The sequence below is a fragment of the Sinocyclocheilus grahami genome, unplaced genomic scaffold, assembly GCF_001515645.1.
Source record: "Sinocyclocheilus grahami isolate Dianchi unplaced genomic scaffold, SAMN03320097.WGS_v1.1 scaffold926.1, whole genome shotgun sequence".
NCBI classification, from domain to species: Eukaryota; Metazoa; Chordata; class Actinopteri; order Cypriniformes; family Cyprinidae; genus Sinocyclocheilus; species Sinocyclocheilus grahami.
Window position 1 is genome coordinate 2,787 of NW_015506105.1, and position 27,251 is coordinate 30,037.

Below are 27,251 nucleotides of genomic sequence, written 5' to 3' on the forward strand. Positions count from 1 at the left end.
CGGAAGGCCAAATAAAGTGCTTTTGCTTTCGCACTGAGAAACACACCGTCTCTCTGACATGGCTGCATCAACACTACTGCTGTTCCTGAAACCATGCCTTCTTTCTTTGCGTGCACATTTGGGCGGCATTATGCTAATATTTCCACATAGTGATGTAGACATGTGGGGGGGGCGTGTTAGAACGAGGCGTTTTAGGAGGGCGTGGCTGACTCTTAACTTTTATAAAGAATATCTCTTTGGATTTGAGACTTTAGTCTTTGCAACTTTACAGATCTTCTTTATGCACCAAGAGCTTGTAACACTCCAAAGAGAAAGGAAAACTTGAAATCGCATCATATGACCCCTTAAAAACATTTACACTACCATACAAAAGTTGGGGTCAGTAAGATGTTTTTAATATATTGGATTATTTTTATACTCACCAAGGCTGCATTTATTTGTTCATAAATGCCATGAAAACTCCATAAAAACTGTAATGTTGTGAAATATTAGTGCAATTTAAATAACACTTTTCTATTTGAATATATTGTAAAATTTAATTTATTTCTGTGATGCAAAGCTGAATTTTCAGCATCATTACTCCAGTCTTCAGTGTCACATGATCCTTCAGAAATCATTCAAATTTTTTCTTTTCCAGGATTCTTTGATAGAAATAATAGAAAGTTTAAAAGGACAGAATTTATTTGAAATCTAAATCTTTTGTAACATTATAAAATGTCACTTTTGATCAATATTAACTATTAATTTCCTTTAAAAATAAATCGAAGTGACCCCAAATCTTTGAAAGTTAGTGTAAGAAAATAGTCTGAATCTTACACTTACTTATACTAGTGAGTACGTTTCGTTATATAATTTTAAAGCCGGAAATTTTATTTTTTGTTTATTAAATTTCTCATTTTATTGTTTTATTCAGTCCACATAATTTCCTTTAACGACAGAGTGAAAAAAACACATTTTGACACTTTTCACTTAATATGGGATTTTGAACATCAGTTAACGACAACAAAATCTGTTCAATCAGAAATGTATAATACAAGGGATCTGTATGCTTTTTTATTATTTTGTAAGTATATAGTGTATTGTATAACAGCACAAATATTAATAATAATCTTTGGATTTGAGACTTTAGTCTTTGCAACTTCAGGGATCTTATCTATGCACAATCAGCTTGTAACACTCCAAAGAGAAAGGAAAACTTGAAATCGCATCATATGTAAAAAAAAAAAACACATACTAAAAAATATTAAGTATTTTATTTGTTTACCTGCATGTCGTGAGATCATTAACCGACATCCGAGAACTGTGAACTTGCAAATGTGTTGTTAAAATATTGAAATATTAACTTAACTCAGGAGGTACAAGTAAATATTTTACACTACTGATGTAAAATACCAAACTACCAAAGTTTGGGGTCAGTAAGATTTTTTTTATTCACCAAGGATACATTAAAGGGACAGTTCACCCAAAAATGAAAATTCTGTCATTAATTACTCACCCTCATATCGTTCCAAACCCGAAAGACCTTCTGAACACAAATGAAGATATTTTTGATGAAATCCAAGAGCTTTCTGACCCTGCATACAGCAATGTAATGGAAATGTTCCCAGGCCCAGAAAGGTAGTAAGTACATTGTTAAAATAGTCCATGTGACATCAGTGGTTCAACCGTAATTTTACGAAGCTACGGGAATACTTATTAAAAATAACCACCTTATTTAACAATTCTTCTTATCCGTGTCTGTGTCCGCCATTTCAGTTACATTGCTGTATGCAGACTCGGAAAGCTTTCGAATTTCATCAAAGATATCTGAATTTGTGTTACGAAGGTCTTACGGGTTTGGAACGCATGAGGGTAAGTAATTAATGACAGAATTTTAATTTTTAGGTGAACTATCCCTTTAAATGGCAATAAAGACTTTCAAATTGTCAAAATATTTCTTATATTTCAAATAAATACAAATAAGTTCTGATTCTTTAAAAACTAAATGACAGTTTCCACAGAATTATTCAATATTCAACATTGATAATAATAAGATATGTTTCATGAGCAGTAAATCAGCATATTAGAATGATTTCTGAAGGATCATGTGACACTGAAAACTGGATTAATGATGCTGAAAATTCAGCTTTGCATCACAGGAATAAATTACATTTGACAATATTTTCAAATAGAAATCAATTATTTTAATTGAAACAATATTTCATAAAATTCCTGTTTTAACAGTATTTTTTATCAAATAAATGCAGCCTTGATGAGACTCCTTTCAAAAACTGCCCCCAAATTTTTGAACGGCAGTGCAGTGATCTAATGCATTGATATTCAGACATTTTTAAATGTCCACATACTTGTTGGGATCACTGTATATGTGTTCAAAGCATCTTCTTCTCTTCTGTGTGTTTCAGGTGAGTGCAGCAACCGTGTGTGTGAGAAGGTCACCTCACACAGACAGACAGACAGACAGACAGACAGACAGACAGACAGACACACACACACACACACACAGACAGACACACAGACACACTGACACAGACACAGACAAACACAAACACAAACTAACACCATGGCTATGTGCCATGACTTTTGCATGTGCACCACCACATTTTTAATTTTTAGAAACTTGTCAATTTAAGTAGTTTTTATTGTTTTTTCCCTCCTTATGAAAGAATGCGTGTAATGCGTTTGGACACTTAATTTAATATTTTTGACAATTAAATGAAAATGTGTTCTCGTTTTAATTTATATTTAAGAGTGCTGTTTTACCGACTTAAGTAGGACTTAAGTGCATCTTTAAATGTAATATAAGTACGGGAATCATAATAATATGCTGATTTGATGCTCAAGAAACATTTCTTATTCTTATTATTAATGTTGAAAACAGTTGTGCTGCACAATATTTTTGTGTAATAATTTTGTGTAAACGGTGATACATGATTTTTTTTCAGGGTTCTTTGATGAATAGAAAGTTCAAAAAGCAGCATTTCTTTGAGAAAGAAATCTTTTGTAACATTATAAACACATTTTCTGTCACTTTTGATCAATTTCATGTATTCCTGCTGAATAGAAGTATAAATAAATAAATAAAAGTGGACTTATAAGTACATCTATAAATGTAATTTCATAATTACTTCTGTTCTCTTTGAAATATGGTTAAAGTGTACTGCCAAATGTACTGAAAAGCATTTATGGTAAACTAAAATATACTTTAATGTTATTTCTATTGAAACTTGTATCTCATGTATTTAAATAGATCTATAATTACACATTTGTAATGATGAATTTGCAATGTAGTACTTTTAAAATATGTTTAATTATAAACATAGTTAAAATTATAATCAAGTACTCTTTGATTACTCAAGATACTCTCTCAAGTATGTGCTTTAGTATGTTAACACATCAAAATAAGTGTACTTCTGTAAAGTACAACAAAAGATTATTAAAACATAATGATTTAAAATATACTTTAAAGTAAAGCATGTAATTTGACATTATTACAAAATCCATTTTTAAGTGTACTTATGTTAAGAAACAAAGTTTACTTTTAACTAATGTTATATTTTCTGCAAGTACAGTTTTAAAAAATATATACTTTTAAAGTAAAATTTGAAGTGCACCACAAGTGCACATTCAATATAATTAAGTGCTATTCGTTTTCAAAAGTAACAAGTGTCACACAGTTTCTCCGAAACACCTCAGTGCAAAAACATGAACATGTATATCTTACAAGACATAACATACAGCATTTAACACTCATGAACAAATGTAGTAGCAGTAATAATAAATACAATCTACAGTCAACATTTTTAAACATATTTGTTGTAAAAATGTGTGATAAAGAAGTGCAAAAGTGTGACTAGGTCCGAAAGAAGAGCAGTTGCACAGTTATTTTCAGGTTCCAACATGAATGTGTGTCATTACCTGACTTCATATTTCTTCAATTCTATGGCTAATTCCTCTCGTTTCAGGTTTCCTGTTGTCTCTACCCCAGTTCAACGAGAGCATGTACTCGTACTCCAGCGCCCCCTGGCCTCAGCCATCCCACAACTACCTGTCCTTCATGGAGTTCGAGATGACCTTCCAGCCGACCAATCCCGATGGCACGCTGCTCTACACCGATGATGCGGCCAGTCCTGACTTCCTGTCAATCAGCCTGGTGGGCGGATATGTGGAGTTACCATACCCCTTACCATAATCGCTTCAGCTTTCAAAGTAAATATCATGACAGTTAATAATGTCGTTAGTTTTACCATCAGTTCAAGCCCGAAAGGGCAACAGAGTCACGTGACAGACACAGTGATGATGCAGTACACAAGCCGCGGTTAAGACAGCTGACGTGCTATGATTTCTGACAGGCAGTTCACTCTCCTGTGATGTTACCCCTGTTCCCCTCTCACACACACAACGCGTTACTCTGCGCTGCGCAAAACTCTGCATTTGAACAGTCAATAGCAAATACTTAAACTGATAACAAAACATACTTACAGTCGCTGATTCAGAAGCGCCAGATTGTCATAGCAAAGTCAGAATTTGCCCATATTTTTTTTTTTTTAGAAATAGCCTTTGTGCACAGCCAGCCTTGTACTTTTCTAGGTTAAAAAAACTGTCGTCCCTAAAATGCGTTGCACAAATTCGAACATCTGGGTTGTGCTGTTGTAAATAAGTCTTAACCAGTGATTCCTCATTGCATCTACTTTCGGAAGGCCACATTTTTTTTTTTGCTAAAGAGAAAGGAAAAATTTAAATCGCATCATATGACCCCTTAAAAACATTTACACTACCATACAAAAGTTGTGGTCAGTAAGATGTTTTTAATATATTGGAATATTTTTATACTCCCCAAGGCTGCATTTATTTGTTCATAAATGCCATGAAAACTCCATAAAAACTGTAATGTTGTTAAATATTAGTGCAATTTAAATAACACTTTTCTATTTGAATATATTGTAAAATTTAATTTATTTCTGTGATACAAAGCTGAATTTTCTGCATCATTACTCCAGTCTTCAGTGTCACATGATCCTTCAGAAATCATTCCAATTTTTTATTTTCCAGGATTCTTTGATAGAAATAATAGAACGTTTAAAAGAACAGAATTTATTTGAAATAGAAATCTTTTGTAACATTATAAAATGTCACTTTTGATCAATTTGATGAATATTAACTATTAATTTCCTTTAAAAATAAATCGAAGTGACCCCAAATCTTTGAAAGTTAGTGTAATAAAATATTCTGAATCTTACACTTACTTTCACTAGTGAGTACATTTCGTTATATACTTTTAAAGCCGGAAATGTTATTTTTATTATTTTAGTTTATTAAATTGATCATTTTATTGTTTTATTCAGTCCACATAATTTCCTTTAACGACAGAGTGAAAAAACACATTTTGACACTTTTCATTTAATATGGGATTTTGAACATCAGTTAACGACAACAAAATCTGTTCAATCAGAAATGTATAATACAAGGGATCTGTATGCTTTTTTATTATTTTGTAAGTATATAGTGTATTGTATAACAGCACAAATATTAATAATAATCTCTCTCTCTCTCTCTCTCTCTCTCTCAGGGTGCATTTACACAGATAAAGTGTAGTTCTCCTCTCTATATTGGAGGAGTTCCTAATTATGATATTACTAAGACAAGCGCTGGCGTCCTGAGACCCTTCACTGGAACTGTGCAGAAGGTACTAATGAAGACTAAACTACAGACACCCAATGCTCCCTGACAACCACATAGCAGCGTTAAGAAATAATCATGATTATTAAGTAGTGATTTAAGTAGTATTAAGATACTTAGTGTTCAATGCTGCAACACCTGACTATTTACAACTGCACATGTGCAGATTTAATGTTTGAAATCTTAAAACGGTATTATAATTTTCAATCTTTCCTCCTGACCCAGATCACTCTGAATGACCGCACTATAGAGCTGAAGCCCGGTCAGGCTTTTGGGGTGAACGTGTGGAACGCAGATCACCTGTGTGTGGAGAACCCGTGTGCTAATGGAGGAGCATGCAGACCGACGTGGGACGGATACGACTGTGACTGTGCGCTTGGGTATGATGGGAAACACTGTCAGAAAGGTGAGAAAACAAACAACTCGAAGGCATAGGTGCTCCTGAAGATCTGCTGTCCATAGTTTAGCTCCAATTTTAAGCGCACAAATCTGAAGCTTCTAATCCAGGGTTAAGTTCAGAACGAAATGCTTAAATACTTCTCATGCAGTTATTGCCAAATGCATAATGTACAGTATGCGAAAAACATATTTTATCCATTAAAAATAGAGTAGGCAGTATACAGTACATAGTGTGCACCATGCAGTAATTAGTATGCTAGTATTCCATTCCAAAAGCAGGCTATGTTCAAAATCGTCTGCTACCATACTACACTTACTAATTTATAGTATGTTAACTAAAACTACTAAAATACTTAAAAAGAAATTGGTCATTGAAATAAAGCAGAAGTAAAATCAAATATAAATATTAGATGGAAAACTTGAGTTTAAATTAGAATGCTTAAGTTGAAGTGCTAAAATTACTAAAACTAAAGCTGAAATAAAAATTAAAGCTATATAGAAATAATAACAGAATTATTTTAATAATTCATAATGTAATTATACATTTTTTAATTATATTTATTATTGTATATCAACTACTAAAACTACTAAAACGTAAACTAAAATAGAAACAAAAACTCAAAGTTAATAATAAAAAAAGTTAAAGTTAATTAAAATAATAATACATACTATAATAGTACATAAAATATCAGCTACATTTTGAAAACATACATGAAACCAGAGCACACTGCAAATAAATAAAACTGTATCCAACGATGCACTAGATTTAATCGTCCATGCCTGTAATGACTCCTCCTCGACTTAATTGTTCAGTTTGTTTTTTTAATGCAAAATTAGATAAAAATGGGAATAACTGTACGAAAATGACTGAATCCAGTGCTTCTCATATTATTAGTATACGACTGAAACTAAACTCTGCAGGAAGGCAGATCTCCAGGAGCAGGATTGAGCTCTAATGGAAAACTTTCTTTGCGTAGTACACAAACAGTATTTTGTGTTTGAGACGTTGCTCTGATATTCCTTGCAGACTTCTTCCATAACACTTAAAAATCTTTCTTAAGCTCCTTTTTATTCTGTTTTGTGCTCTCACTGTGCAGAATGTGGGAATTACTGCTTAAATAGTAATCATTTTCACAAGATCACAACATTACAAAATTTGATTTTAAGCAAAAACTATTTAAAAATCAGACAAAAAGTCTGTGTACTTAACTGTTTTAGTGAGGGAAAGAACTACAATCCAATAAAGCCTTGTGAATGACAATTAAAAACAATGGTGAAATATAGAACTATTAATTTAAAGTTGTTGATTATTATTACTATAGAAACAATCGTTTGAGGTGCTTCATTGGAGAGTGCAATTTGTTCACCTCTGATTGGTGAGCACAGCATCATGGGTAATGCCGTTTTTCCACTTTGAATTCCACTGTTAAACATGATTATTTTAAAGTTATAGTTATTTGAAATAATCTAAACAGATGGCTTCAACAAAAGCACATACCGTTGATTAACAACCATGGCGCTCACAGCAGGTCTGTCTTGAGTCTTTATTTATAGGTTATCAAAAATCTATTACCCAATGGAGAATTTTTTTTTTTACTTCTATTGCACTCTATATGCTTCATATGATGTTTTTGTCTTTTCCGTGCTTACATGCATGCACACATGCTAATATAATGGTGCGTGTCTCTGCAGGGTGTCAGGTTCCAGAACAAACATGTTCATGCGATTTAAGAGCACGTCTAAAGATGGTCTTTTACTATGGCGAGGAGACAGTCTGATGAGAGCTAAGAGTGACTACCTGTCTCTGGGCCTTCAACATGGAGCGCTCATTTTCAGGTATAACAACATATCAGTCTGCATGCACCCACATGCTTAAAGGCATGAGGTTTACATTTATGCATTTTTGCAGACAATAGAGGATCAAAAGCATCTTCCTAAGATCCTCCTAACATCTCTTATTTTCTCTACAGCTACAATCTTGGTAGTGGAGCCGCCACTGTGGTCATTAACGGCACATTTAGTGATGGCAGATGGCACAGAGTGAAGGCTGTCAGGTAAGACATTTGCCTTTAAATCATTATTTCAGCATGTCTTTCTTTTCAAAATTTCACATTTACAGTGATTCAGTGAAAAAGAAAATCCTACACCAAATTTCTTCAGTGTAGTTGAATGTCAGGCAATTTGTACCATTTAAAAGGGCTGTAGTTTTCTCAGTTTAACCAAGCCTTTATGTTTGTCTCCGTTTGAAGGGATGGACAGTCTGGTAAACTAACCATCGATGATTACGGAGCTAAAACAGGGAGATCTCCGGGTAAGATAAGACAGCTGAACATCAATGGTGACCTTTACATTTGTAAGAATAAACACAATTATGAAGTTAATTATACACTCTAAAAAATGCTGGGTTAAATACAACCCAGTGCTGGGTAAAATAGGGACAAACCCAGCAATTGGGTTGTTTTGACCCAGCTGTTGGGTTACTACCCAGAAGGTTGGGTTAAACATTTAACCCAACCGCTGGGTCAAAACAGCCCAATTGCTGGGTTTGTCCCTATTTTACCCAGCACTGGGTTGTATTTAACCCAGCATTTTTTAGAGTGTAATGATAATTACAATAGATGTTCATACACTCTAAAAAATCCTGGGTTATTTTTTTTAGCCCAAATGCTGGGTTGAGCCTTTTGGGTAATTTTTTGGGTTGTTTTTTCAGTGTTTGGGTAGTTTTTGTGTTACCCAGCTCCTGGGTCAAATGTAACAACCCAGTGTTTGGGTTGTTTTGCAGCTCCTGGGTCAGACATATCAACCCAATGTTTGGGTAGTTTTTGTGTTACTCAGATCCTGGGTCAGACGTAACCCAGCAGTTGAGGTTTTTTATCGCGGGGATTTTGCGTCTTCTCTTCACGAGAGAGCAGTTCTAAGCGCCATCGAATTGATGCATTCTTCGGTAAAATACAGGTTTGTGTACATTTTATTTTATCTATAAAATCGTTACTGTGCTGTAGGCCTATATCGTTCAATTTTATGCAGAACAACTATGGCAAGCCGTTTTGACTTTTATTCATTCTCAGGATATGAATAATTAACATTGTTACTAGTGGAAATGTAGTTGTTGATATCAAAAATAGCAATTGTTACTAGTAGAAATCTAATTCCTGATATCAAGAATTAACATTTTAACTAGTAAAAATTTAATTGTTGATATCAAAAATTCATATCCTGAGAATGAATAAAAGTCAAAACGGCGTGCCATAGTCCGTTAGCAGTTCCCCGCCGAACACGACTCCAGCTCGGGCACCAGAACCAGCGCAGTTACGGTGGAAAAAGAATAACAGAGACTGGTCGATTACACGTGAATTACTTCTGTTTAATGTTGAATTTTTCTTCTAATGTTTGTTAAACGAGTTTAAATATAGGCAATATGTATAGCCTATTACAAACGATATAAACAATGCTGTAAATGAAAAATAAAGGAAAATAAAGGAAGTTATCATGCAAACCAGTGGTTGTGTGGAGTATTTTAGAAAGGTTTAGAGGATTTAAGTTAATCTGTAATATATTATATATATTATATTATATATATTAATCTGTTAATATATGAAGTAAAAAAAAAAGCTAGTAATATAGTAAAAATGAATAAACCCATTAGCTGGGTTAAATCAACGCATTATGCTGGATTAAATAAACAACCCAATTTGCTGGGTAAATTTAACCCAAGATGGGTTCTGTCCTATATTTACCCAGCCCTTGGGTTAATAACAACCCGAACTGGGTTGTTTTTAACCCAGTGTTTTTTTAGAGTATTGTATAGAGTATAGTGTATACAAGTATGAAATAACACTACCGTTTAGTTTGTATGGAAAGAAATCAATTCTTTTATTCAGCAAAAATGCGTTAAATTGTTTAAAAGTGACAGTAAAGATATTGAAAAAGATTTGTTTTGCTGTGATTCATTGCAGAATCCTGAAATGAATTTATCAGTGGTTTCATAAAAAATATGTAGCAGCACAACTGTTTTCAACATTGATAATAATCACAAATTTTTCTTGAGCAGCAAATCAGCATCTTAGAATGATTTCTGAAGGATCGTGTGACTCTGAAGACTGGTGTAATGATGCTGGAAATTCAGCTTTGCATCACAGGAATAAAATACACTTCACAATATATTCAAATAGAAAAAGGTTATTTTAAATTGAAATAATTTTTCACAATATTACTATTTGTACTGTATTTTTGATCAAATAAATGCAGTCCCCATGAGCAGAAGAGACTTCTTTTGTATTTGTCTAGTTCTATTGTGATTTTGATTTCAAATCTCAAAGTTTCCCACTGTCTCTCCAGATGGGATGAAGGAGATCGCGTTGCACACTAACAGGCAGTACATGCGAGGTTTAGTGGGATGCATTTCTCATTTCACTCTCGCCACGGACTACCATCTGTCTCTGGTGGATGATGCAGCTGACGGCAAGAACATCAACACCTGCACCAACTGAACACCTCAAAAACACCAGCTACAGATTGCAAACATCAGTAACTGTGATCCAAGAACAACAATCAAAATAACCACAACAATATCAGGAACACTAACATCACTGTCCTCAGCTGAGAAGCAACAAATACATTTGCAGTTGCAGCCAAAATGAATATATGCCCCATTCAACCCTTCTAAATGATCATAGTTAGTCAACAATAAGCTATAACCTAATAAAAGACCCGATCGTTAACCTACATCTGATGAAAAGCATTAGTTATGGGGTGAGATGAGGATGAAATTGTTTTCTTGTGAACTTTCCATTATACACCAATTCCTGCACCAACAGCAAGAGTTGGCGTTGTTTTTGTGTAGCTTCTGCACTGTCTGTGTAATAACGGAATGGTTTTCAAAGATGTACAGTAGTTGAATCACAGTAAATATGTTATAATATTTCATAAGCGGGCATGTAGATATCTGAAGGCAAGACCAGCTCAGAGGTTGTTTATCCATCATGCAACATTTGATCTTTTAAAGCATACTGGATAGTCACAACTAAACATATTTATACGCTAAACTGTGTATGTTTTCAAATCTACAACCCGTTTTTTATGGCACTTACTGTATGATTCTGCAACCAGTTCTTGTCCTTAGTCAGATGGGTGCTCTTGTGGAGCCCGGTCTCATGAAAATACGTATAAATAGTACGCCAAATAAAAACGAAAACTCGTGGTATTGATACGCAAAAATGGACTTTGGCGTGCATATCATATGCAGTTTTCGCGTGCATATGATACGCATCTACCCCACAACCCTAAACCTACCAATCGCGTAGCATATACACGCCAAAGTAAATTTTTGCGTATCAATACCACGAGTTTTGGTTTTTATTTGGCGTACTATTTATACGCACTTCCATGAGATCGGGTTGTCTTGTGTTGTTCTCTTCAAGGGCAAAGAATATATATATATGTACTGTATTTTTGATCAAATAAATGCAGTCCCCATGAGCAGAAGAGACTTCTTTTGTATTTGTCTAGTTCTATTGTGATTTTGATTTCAAATCTCAAAGTTTCCCACTGTCTCTCCAGATGGGATGAAGGAGATCGCGTTGCACACTAACAGGCAGTACATGCGAGGTTTAGTGGGATGCATTTCTCATTTCACTCTCGCCACGGACTACCATCTGTCTCTGGTGGATGATGCAGCTGACGGCAAGAACATCAACACCTGCACCAACTGAACACCTCAAAAACACCAGCTACAGATTGCAAACATCAGTAACTGTGATCCAAGAACAACAATCAAAATAACCACAACAATATCAGGAACACTAACATCACTGTCCTCAGCTGAGAAGCAACAAATACATTTGCAGTTGCAGCCAAAATGAATATATGCCCCATTCAACCCTTCTAAATGATCATAGTTAGTCAACAATAAGCTATAACCTAATAAAAGACCCGATCGTTAACCTACATCTGATGAAAAGCATTAGTTATGGGGTGAGATGAGGATGAAATTGTTTTCTTGTGAACTTTCCATTATACACCAATTCCTGCACCAACAGCAAGAGTTGGCGTTGTTTTTGTGTAGCTTCTGCACTGTCTGTGTAATAACGGAATGGTTTTCAAAGATGTACAGTAGTTGAATCACAGTAAATATGTTGTAATATTTCATAAGCGGGCATGTAGATATTTGAAGGCAAGACCAGCTCAGAGGTTGTTTGTCCATCATGCAACATTTGATCTTTTAAAGCATACTGGATAGTCACAACTAAACATATTTATACGCTAAACTGTGTATGTTTTCAAATCTACAACCCGTTTTTTATGGCACTTACTGTATGATTCTGCAACCAGTTCTTGTCCTTAGTCAGATGGGTGCTCTTGTGGAGCCCGGTCTCATGAAAATACGTATAAATAGTACGCCAAATAAAAACGAAAACTCGTGGTATTGATACGCAAAAATGGACTTTGGCGTGCATATCATATGCAGTTTTCGCGTGCATATGATACGCATCTACCCCACAACCCTAAACCTACCAATCGCGTAGCATATACACGCCAAAGTAAATTTTTGCGTATCAATACCACGAGTTTTGGTTTTTATTTGGCGTACTATTTATACGCACTTCCATGAGATCGGGTTGTCTTGTGTTGTTCTCTTCAAGGGCAAAGAATATATATATATATATATATATATATATATATTGATTGTATTTTTTTATACCATTCATTTTGAATTAGTGTTTAGACTGATGCATTTATAGATGAAGATTGGTTGTGATGAATAGCGTAGTAAACGTCTCTTATCTTCTGAGGTCAGTTTTTAGGCTGCTTGTGGTGGAAGGACAAAGTTATGTGATTTTTCTTTTGTATGAGAGGTTTCTCTTTAACGTCTCTGCCTCTCTTTTCCTTCTAGCTACAAACTTTTATGAATCCCAAAGGCTCTTTATAGTTACTCTAGCTCTTATTTGTGTTCATGTAAGTTAATGGATGTCTACAAAAATGCATCTCTTAATTTTTCTGCCTTGATGTTTTAAAAGCCTATAATTTTGCCATCAAAAATGTGACTTACTGATTTTATTCATAAAATAAAAAGACTGTCAGACACTTCGTTGCGCGGGTGTATCTTTAAATTCATTGTAAAGCGTCGATGGTGCGTCGAAAAATAAAAATACGGTAATTTATCACTTTAATATACATTTAAATATCACAAATATATCTTCAAATGTTTTGTTTTGTTTCTTTAATACAGCTAACGCTGGCGCCATAAACATTTTCCGTTGTGCGAGACGAACCTCAAATAGGTATTTGCGACCAAAATGACCCTAAACATGTAAGAAAATTAGAGTAAAATATTTAGAAATATTATTCAATGTTCTTCACCTTTAGTGCCATTTGTTAAGAATTTTTGCTTGATTTAGGCCTACCTTTTATGTCATTTGATAAGAAGTGTTGCTTGATTTGATAAATTTTAAAAAAATTATTTGCTTGATTACAAATGAGGTTTTTTACCCTCAATAACAGAATCAAAACAAGAAATCACATTTTAACTGTCTTATCATTTGACGCATGCAGAAAACTCTTCGTATTTTAACACTAGATGTCAGCAAAAGATTTCTGAGAAAAATACAGGTTAAGCCCATTCAAAGAAGATTGAGGTATTTTTTTGTTATGAGTGATGTTTCCATCCAAAGATGCGAATTTAACTTATGCGCAAAAACTGGAATATCGCACAAAACATTTGGTTTCCATCCAACGAGTCAAAGAGAACAAAATCGTCACTTCCTAATAAACTGGCACTAAATATCTCTAAGAAAACTAGGAGAAGCTACTGAATATAATAATTTTCATATGTAATAAATTACTTGCGCTTCAGAGCGAGCAGACGAAACACAATAAATGCGGTCGTTGCTTTTAGAGGTGGATGCCTGCTGTTTGGGAACGCAGTCATGTGAGACAGTAATTATACAGAAATACTTTGATGACAGGCTTTCCTCGGGCATTTCAGAACGACCAAAAACAACATATACAGGTGCATCTCAATAAATTAGAATGTCGTGGAAAAGTTCATTTATTTCAGTAATTCAACTCAAATTGTGAAACTCGTGTATTAAATAAATTCAATGCACACAGACTGAAGTAGTTTAAGTCTTTGGTTCTTTTAATTGTGATGATTTTGGCTCACATTTAACAAAAACCCACCAATTCACTATCTCAACAAATTAGAATACTTCATAAGACCAATAAAAAAAATATTTTTAGTGAATTGTTGGCCTTCTGGAAAGTATGTTCATTTACTGTACATGTACTCAATACTTGGTAGGGGCTCCTTTTGCTTTAATTATTGCCTCAATTCGGCGTGGCATGGAGGCATAGCCGCGGGAAATTATTTTGTCCAGGGGGGGCTGAGAAATAAAACTTGTGGGGGGTGGGGGTCACGTGACAAGCGTGATGCGAGAAGACACTATGATGGCGGATCCAAAAGAGTTACTTTTAATAAAACTTTCATTTCTTCGTTTAATAGCCTATAAGTGAGTGTCTTTATTGTTGCTGGGTTTCCATAAAAAAAACACACAAAAAAAAACAATGAACCACAAACTAAGCATTCGTTTTAAATAAGGGAAAATACCTTATTTATTTGGGTTACAACGCAGGGCAATATCTTATTCATTTTGTTAATACAAGTTAGATGTTTAATATATGTGAATTTGCCATTGTACTATTTTATGGCTGATGTGTTTTAATTAAGATAATAAATCACAAACTATGATCGTTTTAAGGTAGCCTGAGGGGAAATCCATATTAATTTTGTTTAGAAAAGTTCAGTTTAATATTGTTGAATTTATCATTGTACTATTTTATTGTATAGCCTTTTCACCATTAATAATAATGAGCCATAAGCATTCGTTTAAAGTAAGGGGAAAATCCAAAAACCTTTCATTTATTTGTGTTACAGCGTAGGTAGGCCTACATCAGTCTTATTCGTTCTGTTCATAAAAGTTTTACTTTTAATATACTTTGTCATTGTAGCATTGCTGATGTTGTGTGTGTGTGTGTGTGTGTGTGTGTGTGTGTGTTGTTTTCATTAAGAGTAGGCCTAATATTGAATCAACCTTAAGCATTTTTTTTTTCAAGAATAGGAAAGACATAACATTAAAGATCAAAATAAGCGCTACATGTGAGAATGCGAGATTTGTTGCTGCTGAGGTAGACGCTCTTGCTCTTTCTCTTCTGTCTGTTTGCTATGTCTGTAGAAATGGTCGTTAATTCTTAATTTGGGTTCGGCACAGACATGTTACAGGTAATAATGCAATCAGTGGCGTAGCAAGTCAGACCCGGGCCCATATGCAAAAAAAAAAAAGCATTTTTTTCAACTCGGTTAACTTAACTTGGGCCCTATTGTTGATTTTTCTGAAGTAAATAACGTTACGTGAATCATGACTATTCACAAGCTGTTTTATGGTATAGGCTAAATGCTTGGAAATGATATTTAAAATGTTCAAGTCCATTATTTGTAGCACGCAAGCCACCCAATAATCGCAGCTATGTGCTTACTACAAAATCTCAGCCTTCTGTCAATTTTATGATAAAATAGAAACAATAAATGTGTTTTTACGCTCTTTAATCTGTAGTGAGATAATTCGCCTCAGTTCAAGCGGCATATGAATCAATTATATTTTCCTCTTTAAAATTTGCAGCACGAAATAAACATGAATATTTGAATGAATAAAAAAAACAGAACAATTTAATACAAACGAATGTCTCATGAAATCGATCAATCAGAGTATAAAAAACGTCAATAATTCTGCATTTTATTGCTGTTTTTAATGTTAAATGTGAAGAATGATGGATGCCACATATTTTTTTTGGGCGAAGTAGCCTATAGGTGGAATTTTCACATTAACTTCATAACATTATTTTATTATCGTAAGTTTGACTTTATTCTTAAAATATTATGAAGTTAATCTTATTTATTTAGTTATTTTTCGTGGCACTAAAATGCTGCTGTAGGCTATTTGTAGCCACTGAATGCAAACACAATTTTGGCACAGCGGCCCAAAATAACAAACAAACAAAAAATAAATCAAATTTAAAAAGTAAAAAATAGTGAGGGGATATTTTAATTGTTTGTTAATAAACTAGTGTTTTCTGAGTCAGTGTCGCAAAGATGAATTTGACAAACCTGACTCGCCATCTCCTCATTGGACGTGCCTTTAGAGAGAAATGCATCTTTAATGATTACATAATGAAAGAGTTTTCGATTTGAATTATTTCGTTTTAAAATAGTAATGTAAAGCATTGTATAGATATATTTATCATGTCGGTAAGGCAAGTATTCGCTTCAGAGTTTCAGTTCATCATTGTGAGGCGCTCCTGCTCAAGACAGAGACGACAGAAAGCGCATCAGAAAGCGTTTGTATTCCTTATTTTACAAAAGTGCACACAAATAAAAGTAGACTTTGCAGTTCCGATTGAGGTATACTCTTACCTTTATGAGCAAAAATTATTTAATCATTTAATCATATTTTTAAGATTCCACTGTTATTAAAAAAAAAAAAAACCGCTGGCGCCTCTATGTCCTGCAGAGCGCGCTTCCACTCTCCACACAAACTATTAGATATGCGCCTAACAGCGCACATTTATCTAGGTTAAATGTTTAAATTAATACTGTGAAATGGAACAGGGAAATTGCAGGAAAATGTATTTCCTCGTTTCAATTAAAAGTTCCCCTCAGCTCGGCGGGCCCCCAATCTGCCCGGGCCCATATGTACCTGCATACCTATCCGCTACACCACTGAATATAAAAAAACCATGGCAACAAATGCTTTTTTAAAAAAGTCAGTTTAATAAGTTGAAACAACTTTCAGTCAATTTGATTCAGCTTGACTCATGTTTAACCGCTGCTTCTTGTCATTGTAGGCTTAGGCTACTTTTTTCAATACATTTTAATGAATATACAAATTATTTTTTTATTACATATTGTTCATTCATTTATTTTTAACACCGCACCCCCAGCACCCCAATTTTTTCGTGGGCGACACTCCAGGGGGTACTGCAGCACCCCCAGCACCCCTATACTTCCCGCGGTTGAGTTTAATTACTGAAATAAATGAACTTTTCCACGACATTCTAATTTATTGAGATGCACCTGTAGATCAGTCGAGATCGGTCCCCTGATTAGTCAATTTATCCCGTCTCATAGCGCAAAGTCACATGACTTTTTCAATGTGCATGGTGGAATTTATTCGGTAAATGTGTTTCCATCGTAGTTTATGCGAATTTTTTCTTATCGGATAAAAAGTTTATCCTACTCAGTTGTGCGCATACGTTTTTATGCACATTTTTAGAATTTATGCGCATACAAATAGGTGGATGGAAACAATGTCATACATTTGGAATTTGACTGTACACTCTAAAAAATGCTGGGTTAAAAAGGGACAAAGCCAACTATTGGGTTGTTTTGACCCAGTAAAACAACCCAACCGCTGGGTCAAAACAACCCAATAACTAGGTTTGTCCCTTTTTAACCCAGCATTTTTTAGAGTGTATCTTACATTAAACTGTCTATTGTCACAGTAGATTTTGATGTAGGCTATTTGATTACAGGCAAATTTTTGTAATATCCAAGGCATCCTCTGTCGCATAAACCCAAATGTGATCTTGGACAGAAAGCATTCTGGCTGATAAATGAGAATTGTCAAACAAGCAAGCGACAAAAGTGCTGCTGAATTGATATCAGTTTCAGGTAATCATGACACACCTGTTCTTTGATATTCAATGTGCCCATGTGTTAATGCCCTAAAATACCCTTTTTTCCCTTCTTTTCTCTGTCCAGGTTGACACATTTCTCCACATGAAGCTGACGTTTAAGCCCAACAGGGGATCAGCAAGTAATCAAAACTATTCATTCCAGATAAAAAAATTACATGACCATTCATTTTGGCCTAAAATAAGAGTAATCCCAAGACAACAAAAGATTAAGATGCGACATGACTCTGATAGCAAAGTTTAAAGCCTTGGTAAATTACACGTTATCTTATTTCACTGGAGAATATATCATCAGTCACGTGGAGTCAAGAGAATTTACGAACTCGTAATTTATTTCCATGCAAACGTAATGCTTTCCAAGAACATCTGTCTATCCCTGAAGACCGAGAAAAAAGAAACAAAGATTGTGATTTCATTGCAAATTGACTACGTAAATGACAATCCAAGTGAAAGCTTATTTTCTGTATGCAATTGGCAGATTTTCTAAATAATGATTTATTTTTGCACCTTAGACTCGATTTGTCACTTTCCTCTATCTGCTTCTGTCTTTTGCATGGGTTGAAATCACATTTCAACCTAACATTCATAGTATTTATATGATGTAATGTTATTTGTGCATGATATTGCAAAACATTCTCTTGATTAAACAGACATTTAATTTCATACCATTGTTACATTAATGCACAATGCTACAGTACAGAGGGATGATTTGTTCAAGACAGGCTAAAGAGGCTTATGTTGGCCTATACGCATACAGCTGTCCTATAGAAATGTCAGACTGTTTCTGTGTGTCACGCTGGATCCAGGATCACCAAATCTCTCCACTTTTCTGAACGAAAGTCTAATCGTTATATTGAGTTGAGAATGTTTTGGGTGGTTGCTAGGGTGTTGCTATGCAGTTGTTAAGGTGTTCTATGTGGTTGCTATGTAAAAGATATTTCCCGCAAGTCTCTTGGTCTCTACATCAATGTAAATCTATAGGACACACACACACACACACACACACACACACTGCTGTTCTTTTACTTAGGTCAGTAAGTTTTTAAAATAAGTCTCTTGTTTACCAAGGCTGCATTTATATGCTTAAAAATATAGTAAAAAAAACAGCAATATTGTGAAATATTATTACAATTTAAAAGCACTGATCTCTATTTGAATATATTTTAAAATGCAATTTATTCCTGTGATCAAAGCTGAATTTTCAGTGTCACATGATCCTTCAGAAATCATTCTAATATGCTGATCTGCTGCTCAAGAAACATTTATGATCATTATCACTGTTGAAAACAGTTGTGCCGAATATTTTTGTGGAAACCATGATACTTTTTTCCCCAGGTATCTTTGATGAATAGAAAGTTTAAAATAGCAGCATTTATTAGACATTTTTGTTAAACATTGTAAATGTCTTTACTGTCACTTTCGATCAATTGAATGCATCCTTGCTGAATAAAAGAGAGCCTTTTTAAAAAAAAAAGTCTTACAGACCCCAAACTTTTGAACGGTGTAAACTCCGTTCTCTATTAATCACCTTTACTTCTAAATTATGTGAGTTATGCTCCTGCAGACCTCATCTCTCAGATTAGGGGTGAGAACCTCTTATGTTCCAGGTTAGTTAGATTGATTCCTTGATCTATAATGTAATCTGCTGAAGGCTGTTGTGTTACTGTGAGCACGCTTGTCATATAGGCTGAATTAGAGTAATGCTGTTATTGTCAGTGAGGTTTTAGCTAAAATGTAGGATTATGGAGAGATATATAATCCCACATGCAGCAGCCGTTGACTGCCGTGGAGAGAACAGAAGTGATGCCTGGATTACAGTGCTAAAGCATTGAGAGATCATGAGGACAGACACACAAGGTCTCTTAGGACGAACCATTAAGCTTTTTTATTCACTGGTTTTTGTAGGATAAAACAAGGTGGTCACAGTCGAAAGTGTCTTTTCTGCTAATGTTATAGCAAAGCTTTGCATTTGCCAAATGTGCAACAGTAAACAGCAGACAATAAAATCAAGCTCACTGGAAGTAGTAAGTTACCTGAAACTTTCTTATGAATACTTTGAATTTGACATACTGTTTTTTTTTTTTTTTACAAAGTTTTTTTTTTGCCTGCACTGTAAAACAAATTCCGTAAAATTTACGGTAAAAAAACGGCAGCTGTGGTTGCCAGAATTTTACCGTAAAAATACGGTAGCAACATTTTAGGTTTTAACTTCAATTTACGGTTAAAAACTGTAATTTTATTAACTGATGTAATGTTAATATACCAACCTATTAAAGTACTGAAATCTGTTTTGTACCTTTATAATACACTGATAACCACCAAATGCAGGTGGTGATGAGAAAGTCACATGATGAACCAAAGCCCATCACAAGCAACTTTTAAATAATAACATGTATAGAAGGTGCACAATTTCATTCACATAAACACCAAACACCATCACGGTAACACACATGAAACTGAAATAATGCAATAAACATTCATTTAACAACATTAGGTGCAACAGCCAACCCTAATATACAAAACTGATAAGAAAAAAACGAAGAAACAGTTATTTCAACAAAAAAACATCAAATTTTAAATGTAATACAGGGAATTCTGGGAATGTCAATTTATGGTTATTCACTGTAAATTATACGGTATTTTTCACTTCCAAAAACGGTATACTACCGTAAAATTACACGTAATGTCCAATACATTTTTTTCACTGTATATAGTAGGGGAATTTACCGTTAACCATTTAACTGGTTTTTACTGTAGCATTTTTACAGTCTATTACCATTAAATTCACGGTAATTTTTTACAGTGTGCAGTAGGGAATTATGTGATTTTGGATGCAGCAACACACTGCATGCTATAGAACAGACTTCATAAATGGTTGATAAGTAAGTTCAAATCACTAATACTAAGTTCAAGTAGTAAAAGTGATGCTTGACTATGAATAAATAGTAAAAAAGTATAAAGCTACAGTGTATGTATACTATCCCTGAGGACAGTGAATTTACTCAAAGTGAGTGTAAACCACCATTTAAAATGTGTTTTTGACAACTTTTGCCAATATTTTGCCAATATTTTTAAATTTGGCAAATTCTTTTATTTGTATATTTTTGTAAAATCTTCGTACTCACCACTGACAGTTAAGTTTAGTGGTGGACCTTCTTGCTTACAGTGTTTTCCAAAAATTTTATGTTTTTGTATGACTTATATCATACAAATTCATATGTTTTCTCATGAGATCGGGTTGGATTTTGCATTTTCAGATATGGATGAAAGACTGAAGCTTGTTCAGAAATGCATTGTGGATTGCAGTGTTGCTAACTAAAACTATTAAAAAAAAACGTGTTCTGAGATTGAAATAAAGCTGAAATAAAATATTAATATTAGATGAAAAAGTAAACTAGAAATGAAAACTGAAATAAAAAATTAATTAAAGCTAAATAGAATTATATATAAAAAAGAATCTGCTAATGTTTTTAGCAAAGCTTTGAATTTGTCAAATAAAATATATGAAGTCAAGCTTATTATTATTTATTTAATATATTATTTTTTTGTTTTGTATTTTTGAGTGGTGAAAACACAAGCCTATTTACAAATGCACTGTAGATTGCATTCTTTTTATGTTAACTGAGACGAAAAACTATTTTTATAGCAACCGAAATAAGTTTAACTTGATGTACTAAAATGAAAAGTGAAATAGAATTATAAAATAACTAATACAAATGACAAAAGCACATAACAAGATTACTGAAAATATAAAAATATTAGGAAATACTGTAATAGAATGCTAAAATAACACTTGGTACATTTGGCTGTGTTCAGGTTGCTCTGTGACATTTCTGAAGAGCACAGAGGAACTTAAATCACTGCAGCTGTACATGTTCAAACACCCATTCGCTCTCTCTCATTCTGAATCTCTCTCTGACCCTCACATCCATTACAGACCTGATGAAAACATTAGTGATGAAAGACGGAAAGCACTGTAATCTATCTGACACACGCTCTCATTTCAACTTTAGTCTCATCTCATCTGGTTCTTCTCTTCTCCTAGTCATGTTCAAAGAGGAGAGAATGTTAAATAACCACCAACTGTTCACTTTTCATATAACCTGCTGCTTGTGTGTGAGATGAGCGTGGGATCGCTCTTAAGACACACAAAAGCTTGGGTGGCACAGATGCTGGAGCGAGGGGTGTGTCATGTGACATGACAAGTAGGTCGCAGTGTGTCCATTACTGATAGTGTTTAACTAAACTCTCCCTTACTCTGAGCAGAGACAGACTGAGAGGAAACAGAAGACAGAGACCATGACTGAGTCTGTGCTCAGGTTTGGTTTGTTGAAGTGTCGTTCTTCAGTGTTTGTTGCTGTATCTTCAGTTTGGTGATGGAGCCTCAACGGCAGCTCTACAAAAGACTGGACATCCCGGATCATGTGCATTACATCATCGCCTTCCTCATCCTCATCATCGGCACTTTAGGAGTCACGGGCAACGCTTTGGTCATGTTCGCCTTCTACAGGTATGAACGCTTAGTTGTTTGTTGAGTTGAAGAACTGAAACCAAATCTCTTAGCTTATCTCAGAAAGTTTGGTGTTTTATTAGTCAGCACTTGAATTAATTATCAAACATTATTAAATTATACAATGCTTAATAGAACTTTGATTCATAAACTTTCATGTATATTTGAGTAGTTCATGCTTAAAGTGTAAAGCAGAAAAACTGTATATGGTGTAAGATATAATTAGTTTAAAATGAAAATGTTTGTACTTTCGCAATTTGAACCCCTTTGCTGTCACCCCCCATTTTCGGCATGGAGACACAAATGAAATACCCAAAATAAAAAGGTTGCTGCTCATGAGTCTTTCTGACTAGATACATAATCAACATATGTTCACAAAGCTGACACTTTAAAGTTTACTGTTCAAAAATCAGAATTACTCAGACTGTTATGATTATAGAGATATATTAGCTCAAACATAAAAATATAAAAAAATTATATAAAAATACGAATTTTTTAAATGTATAAAAAAACATTTTGCTGTGGTAAATGCTTTTAGAAACACAACGAAGCTAAAGCCACAAGTCTACTAATGATTCATTTCAAATTTCAGGACATAATCTCTAAAGCTGTGAATTTTCTGAAACATTTTCTAAGACCATGTCATGTGTGTTTTTAGAGAAGGCTAATAAAAGGCTAATAAAATTGATTTATGGCCCTCTGTAAGCTCTCCTGCATGCTGTCGCCTCATGTCTGGCCCGGCAAACTGCCCCATTCATGATTCTATTGTTCTCCCTCTGTTCAGTGAAGCTATGTGAACACAAATAAACCGCTGCAGACGTGACTGAATATGAATGCGTGGTGAATTTCTATTCCAAATATGACGTATACGGATTTATTATTTTGCACTCCTAAATTACTAAATTTCTGTCACTGCAACAATGTTTCGCCGATCTTTGACAGCTAAGGGGTTAATCACCTTTTGGCTTCACTTATACATTCAGTCTTGTAAAAAGTGCAAATATATTAATATGAGGTAATTAAAGCTGCATGCATTATAATTACGAAAGATTTCGCAAAATGCTGTTTAAAATGTGAGTAGATCAGTTTTATTTTCAGTAGATAGTTGATATGTCACAATGTCAACTTTAAAAAAATATTTAAAGTATAGATCTGGTATGCATTGCTAATATTTGTTAATGATATATTCACATAATTATTGCTTTAAATTTGGATTAATTACATTAAAATGCTACAATGTAAAAAAAAAACTATATATAATATATTTAATAGTATTAAAATAATATTTAAAATATTAATATATTAAATACAATTTTAAATAATATTTAATAAAATAATCTTATGAACACTCTCCAGCATTATTTCCTTGTTACCTTATCTAGTTCTGTTTTGTTGGGGTAGACATTCTTTCATTTATTTAGAAATCTGAAATAGCCTTGTTTCATTTCTAAAGCTGTGGGATAATCCTTGCAAGTCTCGAATATGTTATTGACTAATTGTTTTAGTAAATTGGGTCAGTGCGGTAAAACTAGAGCAGGCAGTCAAATACTAGTAAAAAGCTCCTCTTTCCTTTTTTACTCTCCCCATTTGCTCAGATTAATGTTACTCACACAGAAAACCCTGCAGGTCACTGGAGGCCCTAATCCTCATTTTCCATAATTGTTTTTCCTTTGCATTCAAAATAGGCCAGTTTTAGGCCAATGAAATTGTGAATATTGTGAATGAGATATAAATAACAAGGTTGATGCATTTCCATAAATGGATGCAATTATTGAAATCATGGGCTTCTGTAGAGTGGAAGGAATTGACTGCTATTCCAGGAATGTTGGGAATCCCTAGAACGGCAGTACATCAGTGGAAAGAACTGCAATGGGGACATTTGATCTGTTTGATATCAGCTTTGACAAATAACTCTTATTTGCTTCTCACCTACATTTTATGCATTTACAATGAAACAAGTTAACAAAGATTAGCAGGGATATAATCGTTCTATGTGTAATACAATCTATATATTTGCATTTAAATGCAATTGAAAGGATAGTTATGGAAGCTTGTTTCTACCTTGAGAAAAAAATAGAATAAAACGGTAACTGCAACTTTGTGTCTCAAAATTCTGGCATTTTTCTCACAATTCAGAGTTTACATCTCACAATTCTCACTTTTTATATCAATTCAGAATTGTGAGAGAAAAAGTTGGAATTGCCTTTTTATTTTTTATTCTGTGGCATAAACAAAAAGACAGAATCGTGAGATGTAAACTCATAATTCAGAGAAAAAAAGTCAGAATAGTGAGATGTATAACTTCGAGAAAAAAAAGTCATGTGTGTCACGAATTCGGTCCATGGACTTCCGTTTATTCACCACCAGAGGTCACCCTTTCCATTACATTGACTCTCGCACAACACAAACTGTTGCATAGCACCCCGGACTACATATCCCATCATTCATTGCACGGTTTGCACACTGCACTGATTGCACTCATTGCACACAGCTGTTTCTTATCACCTCACTCACTATATAACTCCCACTCTAACCACCTTTCTCGGCTGAGTATTGTTTAGCCTGTACCCCTTTCCGAGTCTCCGTGTTTTCCTTGTTTTGCCTTGCCTGTTTTTGCGGTTTCTGATCTTTGCCTGTTTTCCTGGATTTCTCCCTCTCGTCTCGCCCCTGTGATTCTGTCTGCCGATCGGTGACATACGCTAGCCCTAGGACTATTCTTGTGTTTTGCCCGCCATATACCTGTTTGCCATTGTTTGACCCTGCCTGTTTACCACGTCTCTTTAATAAAAGCGTGCAGATGGATCCACACGTCTCACGTCTCGTCAGCCCCGTTACAATGTGAGATGAAAAGTTGCAAAAAGTCACAAAACCTTTTTTTAATTCCCTGGCAGAAAAAAAAAAGTTGTAAACTCACAATTTTGAGGGGGAAAAAAAAATCTGAATTTGAATGTAATAGTGGAAACAAGCTTTTATAGGATAGTTCATCAAAAAAAAAATTTGATGATATTTTTGGGTAACTAAATAGTTTCAGTTCACATTGACTCCCACTGTACTTTTTGTCCATATAATGGGAGTCAATTGGAAACTGTTTGGTTACCAACAAAAATATCTTCTAAATATCTTTTGTCTTTTGCAGGAAAAAGAAAGTCATATAAATAGAAGCAAAACCTGAAATTCATTGTTCATAAATTGTACTCTTTCTGTTTTAACAATGGAATGAATATAACTTGATCTTAATATTTTTGTGCAGTAATAAAAAGTTGCGGAGCCTGCCAAATTATTTCATAGTGAACCTGGCGGTCAGTGATTTCCTCATGGCCATCACACAATCTCCAATGTTCTTCATCAACTGCCTGTTTAAGGAGTGGATGTTTGGGGAACTGGGTAACATTATCTTTATTTTGAAAATTAAAGTCACGTAAATAAATCATATTAAGACTTTTATCATTATCAAAATTTTCATTCTTAAATGTATGTTATATTATATAGTAACCTTTGGAAAATTGACTATAAACACTGTATTCTCTAAATATTCTCTTTGTACCTTCAGGATGTAAAATATATGCATTCTGTGGCGCGCTGTTTGGCATCACCTCGATGATAAACCTGTTGGCCATCTCTATCGATCGATACGTGGTCATCACCAAACCGCTGCAGACCATCCAGTGGAACTCCAAGCGCAGAACCTCTCTGGCCATCCTCTGCATCTGGATCTACTCACTGGCCTGGAGTCTGGCACCTCTGATTGGCTGGAGTAAGATATCATTAAATTTAGACTTTAAATGTTCGAATATAATGAAGAAGTAGGTGTCATTTTCAGGTCATAATAAAGAAAATAAAGTTATGCCAGTTTTTGTGCATAGTAATGAGATAGCGTGCTGTAGCATAATGGTTAAAGCTTAGGGCTGGTAACCGAATAGCTGCTGGTTCAAACTCCACAAGGAGAAATCCATAGGTAGACTCCAACAGGACTGAAAGTGTATTGGGGTAAAAGGTGCATTTGATTTTATTCTCCTCTAAACCACCAGATAATCACAAAAACTTACCACAGCACTTTCCTTGTTTCCATGGAAATCTGGAAATCTGGCTGATCCCTGACACAATCATGGACAGCAATGCAAAGCTGATTCTCTGCTAAATTGATAATTTTTTTATATTTTATAATTAATCTCATATTTATTGTTACTATTGTAACAGACATAAGAAATTATTATGGGATCTTCTTCAAAGCTTTCAGAATCTTTTAAAATAATAATAAAAAAAAATGTAATAAAAACTTGTAACTATTAACTATTATCTTTATTTTATCCAGATATTATGCCAAACACTTTATCTAAGTGTGGAAGCATATTTCAGCCAAGGAATAAAAATATAAAAAAGCTAACTACAACTTTTCATCTTAATTTTTTTTTCTCGCAATAGTGAGTTCTGATCTCACAAATCAAAATTTTTTTCTCAGAATTGCAAATTGTTATTGTTAGATGTGAACTCAAAATTCTGAGAAAAAAAATCAGAATTGTGAGATATGAACTTGAAATTTCAAGAAAAATTATTTGACATTTTATTCTCAGAATTTTGAGATAAACATAGCAATTACATTTTCTAATAGTTTTATTCTGTGGCTAAATTAAGCTTCTATAACAAATGTCCCCTTTACCATCTTTGTGAGATTTTTTTTTTTTAACACAAAGCAACTTTTATAATTTATTTTCCTATAAAATGTGTTGCTCCATCAATGTTCAATAAAAACGTTTTTTTTTCCAGCAATCATATGTTATGAGAGTAGAAAAAAACAAATTTTTCTAAAAGGGATAGTTCACCCAGAAATAAAAATGCTCTCATCATTTACTCACCCTCAAGTTGTTCCAAACCTGTCTGAGTTTCTTTCTTCTGCTGAACACAAAAGAAGATATTTTGAAGA

General features: G+C 34.1%; 2 protein-coding genes across 2 annotated transcripts in view; both read left to right on the plus strand.

The window, feature by feature from the left end:
• Positions 1–10,565, plus strand: part of LOC107564362 (pikachurin-like) — a gene marked incomplete at its 5' end in the record, with an annotated part of 13,346 nt that extends 2,781 nt beyond the window's left edge. The window contains 8 exon segments of the mRNA XM_016249422.1: positions 5,567–5,683; positions 5,902–6,082; positions 7,173–7,196; positions 7,322–7,325; positions 7,630–7,911; positions 8,046–8,129; positions 8,325–8,428; positions 10,414–10,565. Of these exon segments, the coding sequence (XP_016104908.1) occupies positions 5,567–5,683; positions 5,902–6,082; positions 7,173–7,196; positions 7,322–7,325; positions 7,630–7,911; positions 8,046–8,129; positions 8,325–8,428; positions 10,414–10,565 (948 nt within the window).
• An 11,510-nt stretch (positions 10,566–22,075) lies between these two features.
• Positions 22,076–27,251, plus strand: part of LOC107564366 (melanopsin-A-like) — an 8,970-nt gene continuing 3,794 nt past the window's right edge. Inside the window, exons 1-3 of the mRNA XM_016249426.1 lie at positions 22,076–22,330; positions 25,581–25,714; positions 25,881–26,084. Coding sequence (XP_016104912.1) covers positions 22,197–22,330; positions 25,581–25,714; positions 25,881–26,084 — 472 coding nt within the window. The 5' untranslated portion in view covers positions 22,076–22,196. The remainder of the gene's footprint in view (positions 22,331–25,580; positions 25,715–25,880; positions 26,085–27,251) is intronic.